Source organism: Copadichromis virginalis, linkage group LG12, assembly GCF_057382275.1.
Source record: "Copadichromis virginalis isolate Kocher_CV1m ecotype Utaka linkage group LG12, C_Virginalis_male_GT1.1, whole genome shotgun sequence".
Lineage (NCBI taxonomy): Eukaryota > Metazoa > Chordata > Actinopteri > Cichliformes > Cichlidae > Copadichromis > Copadichromis virginalis.
This window is the reverse complement of record NC_140629.1, coordinates 30,230,854-30,242,907: the sequence shown is the minus strand read 5'-3', so window position 1 is coordinate 30,242,907 and position 12,054 is coordinate 30,230,854. Positions and strand designations below refer to the sequence as shown.

General features: G+C 38.2%; 2 protein-coding genes across 2 annotated transcripts; one reads left to right on the top strand and one right to left on the bottom strand.

Annotated features, from left to right (window-relative positions):
- Window positions 1-1,865: 1,865 nt before the first annotated feature.
- agpat9l (1-acylglycerol-3-phosphate O-acyltransferase 9, like) lies at window positions 1,866-7,573 on the top strand. The gene is made up of 14 exons (XM_085475981.1): window positions 1,866-1,940; window positions 2,249-2,438; window positions 2,544-2,610; window positions 3,872-4,020; window positions 4,118-4,263; window positions 4,563-4,637; window positions 4,750-4,839; window positions 4,931-5,024; window positions 5,125-5,240; window positions 5,485-5,540; window positions 5,750-5,835; window positions 5,954-6,082; window positions 6,291-6,370; window positions 6,568-7,573. Exons 2-14 carry the CDS (start codon window positions 2,295-2,297, stop codon window positions 6,674-6,676), a joined length of 1,341 nt encoding a protein of 446 aa, XP_085332107.1. The 5' UTR covers window positions 1,866-1,940; window positions 2,249-2,294; the 3' UTR covers window positions 6,677-7,573.
- LOC146697304 (uncharacterized) lies at window positions 7,094-10,462 on the bottom strand. Its single transcript, XM_085475982.1, has 5 exons — window positions 10,369-10,462; window positions 10,130-10,257; window positions 8,239-8,284; window positions 8,113-8,155; window positions 7,094-8,013 (listed from the first exon to the last, which is right to left on the bottom strand). The coding sequence occupies exons 2-5, from the start codon at window positions 10,255-10,257 to the stop codon at window positions 7,904-7,906; spliced, it is 327 nt and encodes a 108-aa protein (XP_085332108.1). The 5' UTR covers window positions 10,369-10,462; the 3' UTR covers window positions 7,094-7,903.
- Window positions 10,463-12,054: the final 1,592 nt, after the last annotated feature.

Genomic DNA, 12,054 nt, shown 5'->3' with positions numbered 1-12,054 from the left:
GGATACTTTTAACCTTCATCGTGATTAGATCAAGTTGCAATGGCAACAGTGTTCTTTGAACTGCTTGGCTTTCAGCTGTATTCTTTCAAAGTTTTTATTCATTGATGTCCTGTGTGCAGGATGTACTGAATTCAAGGAAATTAACCTTTAGCTTTTCTGACGCTTAAAAGATATGAGGTTTCTTTAAGAACTTTGGATATATCCTCTTGAAGAGAGCCTTAAAGCCACAGTTCTTACCGCGTACTTGTGTGGTGTCTACTATTTATCCCTGGTGGAGACTTATGTGTGACTAAAAGATTACTGAGACATGACACATTGCCACCCGGGTTGCCTTTGTACATAGGAGACACAGAGGGAGACAAAGTGAACTCATCTGATTTCATCAGTGTTATCCTTTTTATTTATCTATATAAAGCACAAGAGAAGGCTTGTGGGGCTACCACCGACTTATCTTCTAGCTGGTTTACAGGGGAGTGACTTTAAATAATTAATGCATAGATTTTTTTCCATCTCCATCAAGTATATATTAGAACTGAAAGGAGATAATCTTGGAAAACTTAGGTCTTGAAATAAGACTTTTCAAACAATAGATAGCACACAGTTCCATACAGAATATATGGAACCTTCCTCTTCTTCTACCAAAAACCAACAACAACAACAGCAGCACTAATGGGCACCACTGGGGAGGTCCAATAACAGGACCCAGTAAAACCACCTTGAAACACGAGGTGAGCTGTCTGTGTTGAGACTTACAATAAAAATGAGCTCGTTCATACTAACAGGCACTGCCTTACTGCAACTAACACACCCAATAAAGGGCAAACAATGTGTTGTTGACAGGAGTTTCACTACACATCTGGAGTCTCAAGCCTGAGCAGTTTGTTTGATTCATTAACAATAAACAGTGTAATCAATCAAAGATTTAAAATGTTTAAAAGGTCCAAACATTTTGCAATGAATCTAAAGACTGTATGGCACAATATCTGTGTGTCTCTCTGTAGCCAGCTGTCTTTTGAAAATTGATCTTTACGAAGCTTCAACGCTGTAGTGCAGAAAGCTCTCATAATGAACTGAACGCCATTCAGAGAAGGATGAAGTGAACCTCTTATCATTCCCAGAGACGTTACCCAAACCGCCCCCCTTAAGTCCCCTGTTACAGTAATGAGCAACAGACTGTGAAATGTCTGAACCTAGAAAATAATCAGGACCTTTTGTTAGTTTTAGGTCAGAGAGGGAGGCTCTGCCACACAGAGACTGTTGCCACATTCCTCATTAAGGCTTTCCTGTGTTCTGGTGAGTTGTCTGAGGCATTTTATTAATATTACTGATTCTCTTCACGCTTCAGTCAATTATGTCAGCTTTAAACAACCTGGATGCCTGATATATACGGAGGCTTGGCAAATATGAAAGAGCAACTTTCGGTTTTCAAACAGTGTTTTTTTTTTGTTTTGTTTTGTTTTTTACATTTTTAACAACGCTTTACTTCTTAAAATTAAAAAAATTATGATACGATCAGTAAATACAAGTTCAGTATTATAAGAAGCAGCTTCCATCTACATACTTTAACTCAACCTTAGTGGCATTTGCTTTGAGTGCTTCCTCTGGCTCAGACTCATCCAAAAATAACACGTCTCCAAAAAGTATTTTCAAATGTGATCCTAGCAGGGTCAACTTGTATAGTAACTAGTTTGTATAGTATAGTATAGTAGTTAGTTTGGTCTACGTTTGACTAAAGTGTCTTCCTATGGACTAAAATATAAAACTTTTTATGAATCAAACCTGTAGACCTCAGTCTTTTTGATAGTGTCCAAAGATGTCCACAGGAAGGCGCTGTAGGTCATGAACTTTGTTCTAGTAAGTAAATGGGCGTGTTTGCTCTGTGTGTGTTCAGTCTCTTAAATTACCCGCTGTAGGAAAGGAAATGGACTAAAGTTTGACAGGTAAGTTGATCTCGTACAATCTGAAACAGGATAAATGTAGCTGTGTAGTTAAAGTATAGAGGAGCTCTGTCAGAGTTTGTGGATTTGTTTATATTGGAAGGATTACATGTGCTATTGATCGCCATTGTTTTTGTACGTGGGATCAGTGTGTACCTGTACCGTGTAGTGTGACCCGGAGTCTTTCAGCGTTTCGTTTGTCTTTTTCACCCCCCCCCCCCCCCCCTTGTTATGATTACATGTTTCCACGTTGTCTAAGAAGTAAAGAAAGGAAAGTGAAGTCTTTCTTTCCCCCCTTTGTTCTCATGCAGCTGAGCCACAGGGCTGCTCTTGTTTAACTCAGGGAATAAAGTAGAGATGGACGATTTCTGGGCGGGAGCCCTTTGGGCACTGAAGATTTGGCTGTACCTCGTAATCATCCTCATCATGATCCCATCCATGTTTGGATTCTCACTGGGCATTTCCGAGATCTACATGACCATACTGGTGAAAACCTTGGAGGTACTAACACACGTAATTCTTATGTCCCTCATAGGTTAATATGCTTTAAGCAGGTGGATAGATTTTGATTCTTGGCCATTAATATATGCTGTCTTTTCTCCACAGTGGGCCACTCTGAATATACAGAAAGCAAATTCAGATGAAGGAACACTCAAACCCTCCTCATCTAATGGTAAGTAGAAAGAAATTTGATTGATAGATCTAAAGAAAATGAGGCAGGGGCACTCTTTTACAGATAACTTGATGTCATATCCCTTATTGTGAAACTTTGGTTTAAGGAAAGCTTTGCGTCTGCTGCAATATGAGATTTCATCAGATACTTCATCATAAGTCTGTGCTGGCATGTTGCAATGATATGGCCACATTATAAAAAATAGACTGATTTACCTTTAAAGTGGCCTTTTTTAAAAATGCATGCATATAAAATACTCACGGAGCAAAACTTGCTGTGTCTTAAGGAAAAATGTTCATATTTTCTACCATACTACAGCTAATTTTTCACCAAAAAGTCTCTTTGTGGCGCTGAGGCTCAGTAACCTTTATGATAGGTAATAAGTAAAGTTGCTCTGGGAACCTTGTCTTATCTCACAAGATGCAATAAATAAACTCTTTATCAATCTCCAAGCTTCACAGGATGGTTTCCCATGCTGGAGCACAGAAAGACAGTTTGGTCAGCAAAAATTGCTCTCTCCAAAGTTCAAAGTGTGTGAGCCGAACATTTTTAACATGAGCAATGAGTGCAAGAAGTAAAAGTCCCTGAAGAACAGAAACAGGGCAGACATTGTACTGAATGTTTTGAGTGAATACGGCGTGTGTTAGTGTAGGTTCTGGACTTTGCCTGCTGAGATATGAGGTAATGTGGATCCAAGCTGAGGCTGTTTTTAAACTGTTCTCAGACCTGTTTGCCTTACAGTCTGTTCAGTATGACCATTATTAATAAATACTGCAAGCAAAAACAAGTAAGAACGTTTAAGGACATGTTTTAGGCGACACATTTCATAAATTGAGTTGCTCTTTCTTGTAAAGTCCTTCCTATGATGAGAACTCCAGATACAGTATCTTATCACTAAAAGTATTACATGCCTGCCTGTTGTGCCATATAACACTGAGGTGATGTAGATTCAGTTCTGTTCTTTTTAAAGAATTTTATCTTGAGTTCATGCTCTGAATGGCTTCAGTTCTCATGTTTTGTTGTTGTTGTTTTTTAATGCGTTTTGTCAAAGTGCAGCACATAATGCTCTTCCAGGAACAACATTCCCGATTGAACTCCCTGACACATTCTTTAATCTTCTAACCCTAACATTGCCTTAAGACGTTTGCCAAGGTTGACTTATCTATGTGATTGTTACTAATATAAAAAAATCATATCAGCTAGTTTAATTGCATCACTGTGTGTGTCTGCGTGTCTGTGTGTGTGTTTGCATGTGTGTCAGGTCTCATCCAAAGGGAAAATGGATCAATGGAGAAGGAGCTCGAGGAACTTCGACGAAGTCGCCCAAAACCACCAGTGGGGGGTGATTTTACACTAAGTGACTGTTTCTATTTCACCCGACAAGGGATTGAGAGTATTGTAGATGATGAGGTACATTTTTTTTTATTAACACATCTGCAAACCTTGGTTTTAATTTTAAAATGAAAATGTTTTAGTCATGTTTGTCAACTTTCTATTTTAAAATCAGGTGACCCAGCGGTTCACTTCTGAGGAGCTGGTGTCCTGGAACTTACTGACTCGCACCAACAATGATTTCCAGTACATAAGTCTGAAGCTGACGCTGGTCTATGGCCTTGGCATCATTGTGAGATACTGCATCCTTGCCCCCCTCAGGTAGAAAAATACTGCAGAGTCCACCCACCCCAAATTTACTCTTTCCTCCACAGAGAAGCAATGTGGAAGACGGAGTCAAGACTCACCTGGTTGTGTTAAAAATGATCTCAACTGAGTTAAAACCTACTGAAAAAATTGCAAGCTGTATGAGAGGAAGAAGTTAATGCCATAAAAATATGCAATTCAAATTCATTTTTTACATAACATGCAGTAATTTATATTTCTGTTAAGTTTCAATAAAAACTCTAAACTCCAACTGACCTGCTGCTTGAAGGTGAAATGTGTCACTCTCTCTCCAGAATAACGTTGACCATCATCGGTGTTAGCTGGTTGGTAATAGGAACATCTGCAGTTGGATTGCTTCCAAACTGGAGGTGACTAAAAATGTTTTTTTTTTTTTTATCTTATACATTAGAAAAAGTACTATAATGGAAATCTTTTCTCAACAGTGTGTCATTTTTTTTCCTTGTAAATATTTATTTTTAGGATAAAGTTCTGGCTCAGTGAGTTGGTCCACGTGATGTGTTACAGAATCTGTGCTCGAGGACTCTCTGCCACGATTCGCTATCACAACAGGTACAAATGCTTTCCTGTTATGTACCACATCCTTAAAAAAGACTGGTTTTACCCTTTGTCTTTGATTTCAGTGTTGTCATTTCCTCTGCAGGGAAAACAAACCCAAAAAAGGAGGAATCTGTGTTGCCAATCATACTTCTCCGATTGACATTGTGATTCTGTGCACAGATGGCTGCTATGCTATGGTATGCAAAGAAGTCACCCTCAAATCAACTTATTTGGAGTTTTACATATAAAGAAACTGATTTGTTGTAAAACTATTTCTTTGCATTATGTGTTTCCTAGGTGGGTCAGGTCCATGGAGGCCTGATGGGAATTATTCAGAGAGCCATGGTGAGATCCTGTCCTCATGTCTGGTTTGAGAGGTCAGAGATGAAAGATCGCCATCTAGTGACCAAAAGGTTCATATTTCACTCCCTCACTTCAACACGTTTCTTTCAGGTCTTTTGCTTGGAAGTAGAAACGTATTATCGTCAAAACAAGAACGAGTATGTTTTGGAACGCTGATGCTGGATTCACTGCAGTTTAGATTCCAGTCTCTTTACTTTAATCCCTTCTCAATAAGGCACTCATTCTAATTGTTGAATGTATTTTTTATTGTGTGTATTTATAAATGGTTTCTATTACCTGTTCTGTTGTTTCCAGGTTGAAAGACCATGTGAACGACAAAAAAAAGCTTCCTATATTGATATTTCCAGAGGGTAAGCGTCACCAAGTAGACAGATAAAGTTACTTTATCCACTGCAGTTTGATCTTTGTATCATCAAAGAAAAGCCTGAGTGAGAGCTGTTATTTTAGCTCCGTGTCTGATGGCAGTCTGGCCACTGAGCTGTGACACACGAGCAGATATTTTCTATGTGGGTTTGGAAGAAGCTCACACAGCTGTCTGTTTAATCTCCTGTTTCTATAGGAACTTGTATTAACAACACATCTGTCATGATGTTTAAAAAGGGAAGTTTTGAAATTGGAACAACAATATACCCAGTCGCCATTAAGGTACTTCAGCCCAGTCTAGCATTCCTCCTTCATCTCTCAGTCATATATATTTGAGCCCTTTAGGTCACACATTTCTGCTACTTAATGCTTGTCTCTGTGCTTTTTAAACTTTTCCTAGTATGACCCAAAGTTTGGAGATGCTTTCTGGAACAGTTCCAAGCACAGCATGGTCAGTTACCTGCTGAGGATGATGACCAGCTGGGCCCTTGTATGCAATGTCTGGTACCTGCCAGCCATGCACCAACAGGTGTGTGTAACATGTGATGAATGAAGTCTATGTACATATCTGTATAGACTTAGGAGGACTTTAACTCGGATCACATTTGTTTTCTTGAGACTTCAACTTGCCTAACTTGCTTAAATTGACTGTTGGTCTTTAGTCTTTATAATAAAACTGCTTTTATTTGTGACAATAAACGGATTCACACAGTTTTATTTCCCCCAAAAAATGTCAGGAGGGTGAAGATGCTGTCCAGTTTGCCAACAGAGTGAAGTCAGCCATCGCTCACCAGGGAGGGCTGGTAGATCTGCAATGGTAAGCTCTTACCTCATCCCTTTTAAAGTGATTCTAATTTAATGATTTCACAGACAAGAGTAACAGAGAAAGATGTAGTCCTTTGTCTGAATGCTAATCAAGTGTCAGTCAGCTCTTTTTTTTTTCTTTTTTTTTTATGACCTGGCCATAGGGAAACATATGACACTGAATAATCGTTTAGTTCTGTCTGCATGCAGGGATGGAGGCCTCAAGAGGGCAAAGGTGAAGGAGACATTCAAAGAGCAGCAGCAGAAGAAGTACAGCAACATGGTGGTGAGAGATGACAGCAGCAGCAACAGCGACTGAGATCCTCAGTCAAACAAAGGCCTTGTCTTTTGTTGGAGAATATCTACTGGAAAAAAAAATGCAGTGGTCCTCCAGTGTTTTCTCTCTGGCTGTAACTGACTGGGAAAGCACAACAGTAGATTTAAAAAACTGTGAAAACTTAGGTACAGCTAAAGAGAGGGAAGTCTCAGTGATTCATAGATAACACAAGTGCAATATTGAACATTATGAGGAACTGAAAAAGGCAAGCTCCCTGTGTTTACTGCTGCTTTAAAAAAGAGTTTGGGGTCACACAGCATGTTCTATATTTTTTATTTTTTAGAAAATACAGAGACATTTTGTTTCAGCAATGATTACTGCAGTGTTCCAGTGGCACATTGATTTAAATAATGCGAGTTCAACATATGAAAAGGCTAAGTGATTATTTTTTTCCCCCCCACTGATTGCAGAAGCATTAAGTGTATGGAGCAACAGCACCTGTCGGTTTGATCATAGTCTCAAACACGTCCAGTAAAACAACTTTAGGATTTTAAAAACTATAATGCAACAAAGCTTCATGCACTCAATAAACCAACTAAACTGCTTCTTTAAAGGGTACAACAGTTTTCAGCTGTGCTAACATGATAAATTTGATACATTTGTGGTAGGTAGCAGTGTGTTTGTAATACATGAACAACATTGCTGCAATCATAAGTTATGATTTTAAATTCTCCTGATTCTACAACCTTTTCATCAACATTTCATATTAAATGAAAACAAGCATTTTTTTTGACTCAGAAACAAAGACGCATTAAGTGACCCCAAACTACTGAGCACAGTGTTTACTGATGTGAAATGTGTGATTGCAGATGAGCCACTGGTTTAAAAAAACTGGCTTGATGAATGTGTAATTTGTCGACTTAAATGTGTTCTACTTGTTGTGTTTTTTGGTTTGTTTGTTTGTCTACATGTCAAAAGCCCATGGTACAAATGTTGTACTGTACAAATGAATTCAGGTGTTGCCGTGTAATACTGCAAAAGAATTCACGCCGATAACTACCAAACCGTGCTAGTTCTCAGTCAGCTTGAACGAACAAACACATTTGAGTTCAAAACTGACAGCAGCTTAGCATTTGTTATTCAAAAGGGAAATTTGACCTCGTCTGCTTTTCAAAAAAAGCCCACGAGTTTGACACTTGAATAATGAATGTTAACGTTGTTGTGCGTGACAGTCCAGTTCATTTAATGACAACATGAGCTGTAACTGCTTCACAGTATAACGCACAGAACAGACTTTTTAGATGGCTCCTCACTGGATGGTTTTTCTGAAATTTCATCCTCATGGCTTCCATTTTTCTCTGGGACTTCCTCTTTGGACCCTTAAAGCAGATTGAAGAAGCATTTGTTTTAGGGAGACTTTTTGAATGTTGCGTGTCCTGATATTTTCTGTTTGTTTGTCAAACTGTCAATGATCTCACCATCATTTTTGTGATCGCTGGGTTCTGATTTGTCCTGAGTGCTCTGTTTAAAAACAAGTTTGAATCAATGAAATTCTGTCTGAAAACCTTTAAACCAGTCGGCCTTTGACTGATGGAAGTACTCACCTGCAAGGAGTCCCCTTTTCTCTGTTGTGCTTTGAGTTCCTGATATCTGCAAGTATTAATGACAAAGTAGAAATCATAGCTAAGAAACTCTGCAGTCAGATGAATGACTTTGTGTTTTATAGTTTGGCCCATAAGTATTCAGATAAGAATATTCTTGTTTTCATTCAAGGGGTTAACCAAGACCCTTAACGCAGTTAATATACAGCTATTTTTATACATGGTCCTTCCTTTTCAGACACTCAGACACAGTTTTGTGATCTTGCAAGGTCTGTTGCCATAATTTATGAAAACTGGAGCAGATAAAATAGCACGAGTTAATTCCATGTGCTAAACTTGTATTTGTTTCACTGGAACTCTCAATATAAGGTTAACAGAAATGTTGGTGAAAAAAAGCCTTTAATGGCCAAATTGCCAATGTGTACAAAGTTTCTTAAAAAGAAGAAATCCTCTGGCCAGCTCAGCAACACCGAAAGGGTTAAAAGACCACAGAAGGCAACTGAAGTGCACAATGACAGAATTATTATGAAAACAGCTTTGAAACATCTAGACAAGCCAAGAACAAACTGGAGGAGGTAGGTGCGATATTGTCAAAGTCTACAATCAACAGCCACTGGTTAGACTAAGAAAACCAAAAAAACATCTAAATGCACAATTCTGGAAAAAATAAAATCTTTGGAAACCAAGATGAACTTGTACAAAAATAATGAGAAATTATGGAGATGTGCCAGTGGAACTGGGTTATTGGTGTTTATAGGTTAGGTGAGCATGTGACGATGCTGCAAACTGATCAGAGTGTGCTTCACAGTGCAAATGGACAATTACCTAAAGCAAACGGCAAAAGCAAACCAAGAGTTTCTCAAAGCAAAGAAAGGCTAAGAAGTCAGTTACCTGATCTGAACCTAGTAGAGCAGCTTTTCAGTTATAAAAAATGCAAAGCTGAAGGCAGAAAGGCCAACAAACAAGGAACAACTATAAGTGACTGCAGAAAAAGAAAAGAGCATCTCAAGGGAGGAAATACAGCATTTGGTGATGTCCATGGTTTCTAGACTTACAGTCGGTGAGTGCAAAGGATTTTCAGCCAAGTATCAAAACCAGTCTTTATGTATAAAACTATATTTGTTTGTCAAACTCATTTTAAACCTATGAAAATGGGATACTATGTATAATATGGCTGTGATTTCTAAATAGCTAATGTTAAATTGATCTTAACTATTGAGTAAAAGAATCTTCGTTTTGATTGGTTGAATTAAAATGTCCTTTGGTGTGGTACAGAGGTAAAACTACAAAAACGCTCACTGTCCAAATAAAAAATGATCTAACTGTGTGTCACAGCTTTCAAGTCTTTTTGTCTCTTCTTTTTGTAACCCGGTTTGGAAAAACAAACGGGATGGTGAAATATTTATGAGTGGAATTAGTGTCAAACATCTGTGTCTCCTCTGCCCAGTTCGGATGACAAACAGGTTGCTGTTGATTCAAATGGACAGAGTTAAATTAGGATGCCTTTATCTCCTAGCAATAAAGGCCAGCAGGTCTACAGTACAACATAGTTTAATGCAATGGTTATTCCATTAAGAGCAGTCTTGCCTCTAACATGAGCCAGCTGGTCATCATAAAACCAGACAAATAAAACCAGCAGTATATGCAGAGTATTCATTTGTAAGACAGACGAATGACGAATACAGTTGCAGTTTCACAGCAAAAACATCTTAAGTTGCTGTATTATAAAGTACTGCTGTTCAGTTTGTGTTAAACAATAACACAATTTCATCTAATGATGAAATAGTCACAGTTTTGTCCAGTGATTTGTATTCAGACGAGGCTATAAATGTTGTTGATCAAGCATATTTAAAAAGATGCAGTTACATTTGATCACTATCTGTAGTAATCTCACCTTTGCAGATAGGAGTCGTTTTTTCTGTGGGTAGAATTTGTTTTCCTTTTCAGTCCTTGTGGTGTCCATGTTTTGCTTGTGTCTATTCCTACATCCACCCTGCCTGCAGCTCCAGATGCAATTGGCATCTTTGATAGCAGAAGTACAAATATCAGAAAAAACCCAAATCAAAACCAAAACTCTCAGTCATGTGGATGCAAACATGCACAGTCGCTCTTGTAGCTGAAAGAGGAGCTTGCCTTTCCGGACTTCACACACTCCTTGTTCTCTTGTAGACTTGGCTGATATGTTGGTAAGAAAGTGGCTCTGCAGTTTATGTGGATGTTTGTTGTTGTATCCATGGCAACAGTACCCCCCAAAAAATGAAACAGCAGTGCCTGTGGCTGCAATGAATGCAGTCAGGGCCACCTTCTTTACTTTTAATTCTTAAAAAGTATATATGTATTTTTATATATATATTTGTTTGTTGTTGTTAGATTTATTTTTTTAAAAATGACTCAATTTTAGTAAAAACTAACATCAAATCTGTTATAAAAAAGGAAATGTTCTCAAAAAAGACATCATACTCAACAGACTTCTAAATAACAGATGAGATGTATTTCGTATTTTGATTACAGATGCATTCTTGTTTTTGTACTTTAAATAGGACACCAAAGTCAGAAAGGGTTGAAGTGAAAGTAATTCATCAGTGTTCTTGCAGCTCTCTCAACATAGGAACAAAAATAATAGTACAATAAGAATATATAATGCCATATCTTTTTTGTAAGCAGAGAATATAAGATAATGTCATTGCCATTTATGGATTCATGGTCATCAGGATTTGGTCTGGGTTTTTGCTGTTGTTGTTTTTTTCTATTTTGTATTCTTAATTGATGTATTTGAGGTTTGATATATGGTTGATATGATATTTATGGTTGATTGATGTTTTATTTGATCCAATCCAATCATTTTTATATATAAATATAATAGGGCGATTGTGGTTCAAGAGTTGGGAGTTCGCCTTGTAATCGGAAGGTTGCCAGTTCGAGGACAGTCTCGGTCGTTGTGTCCTTGGGCAAGACACTTCACCTACTGCCTACTGGTGTTGGCCAGAAGGGCCGATGGCGCGATATGGCAGCCTCGCTTCTGTCAGTCTGCCCCAGGGCAGCTGTGGCTACAACTGTAGCTTGCCTCCACCAGTGTGTGAATGTGTGTGTGAATGGGTGGATGGCTGGGTGTGTAAAGCGGTTTGGGGTCCCTAGGGGGGACTAGTAAAAGCGCTATACAAATACAGGCCATTTACCATTTACCAAATATAAAGCACATTTGAAACAAAAAAGTTGAAAGGAAAGTTGTTAAATAAAATAAAAGATGCGCCATACACAGTTGCCCACACACATCAATAATTATATCTAAAGCATTACAGAAATACAGGAGACATGAATGAATAGTGGTATTGTAAAGCACTTTGAGGGGTCCCGAAAAGCGCTATATAAATGCAATCCATTATTATTATTATCATGTGATTCAGAAGAGGCTGAATCTTGGCTTATCATAATCACCCATATCTCTTGTGGCCTGGCAACTGTCTCTGAAAGGGAGACTTGTTTTGATGGCATCCCAATGTGCAAGAGTCATCACATCAGCAACATGTAAAATGAGCACAAATATGTGCACAAATACATGAAGTAACATATGATTACATTCCAACACAATGTTAGCAAAGTTTCCCTCCAAGAAGACGTTATTTCATAACGTTGCCTTGAAGCAACGAAAAGAAAAACTGAGTTCCTGAACATTCAATATACAAAAAACTTCATGAAACTTGACAAAACTCCTCTATAAAGCACATACACGTATCTGTCATTTACAATTTATGCCATTTTAAAAATGATTTCTAGAGCAAAAATTCTTACCTTCTTCTCACACCATGCGGTCCTGTGACC

Coding starts and splice junctions, on each gene's coding strand:
- agpat9l (XM_085475981.1), top strand. CDS start 2,295: ATGGACGATTTCTGGGCGGGAGCCCTTTGGGCACTGAAGATTTGGCTG. Junction 2,439..2,543: donor TACTGGTGAAAACCTTGGAG/GTACTAACACAC, acceptor TTTTCTCCACAG/TGGGCCACTCTGAATATACA. Junction 4,840..4,930: donor ACGATTCGCTATCACAACAG/GTACAAATGCTT, acceptor TTTCCTCTGCAG/GGAAAACAAACCCAAAAAAG.
- LOC146697304 (XM_085475982.1), bottom strand. CDS start 10,257: ATGCCAATTGCATCTGGAGCTGCAGGCAGGGTGGATGTAGGAATAGAC. Junction 8,285..10,129: donor AACGACTCCTATCTGCAAAG/GTGAGATTACTA, acceptor TAATACTTGCAG/ATATCAGGAACTCAAAGCAC. Junction 8,156..8,238: donor GAAAAGGGGACTCCTTGCAG/GTGAGTACTTCC, acceptor GTTTTTAAACAG/AGCACTCAGGACAAATCAGA.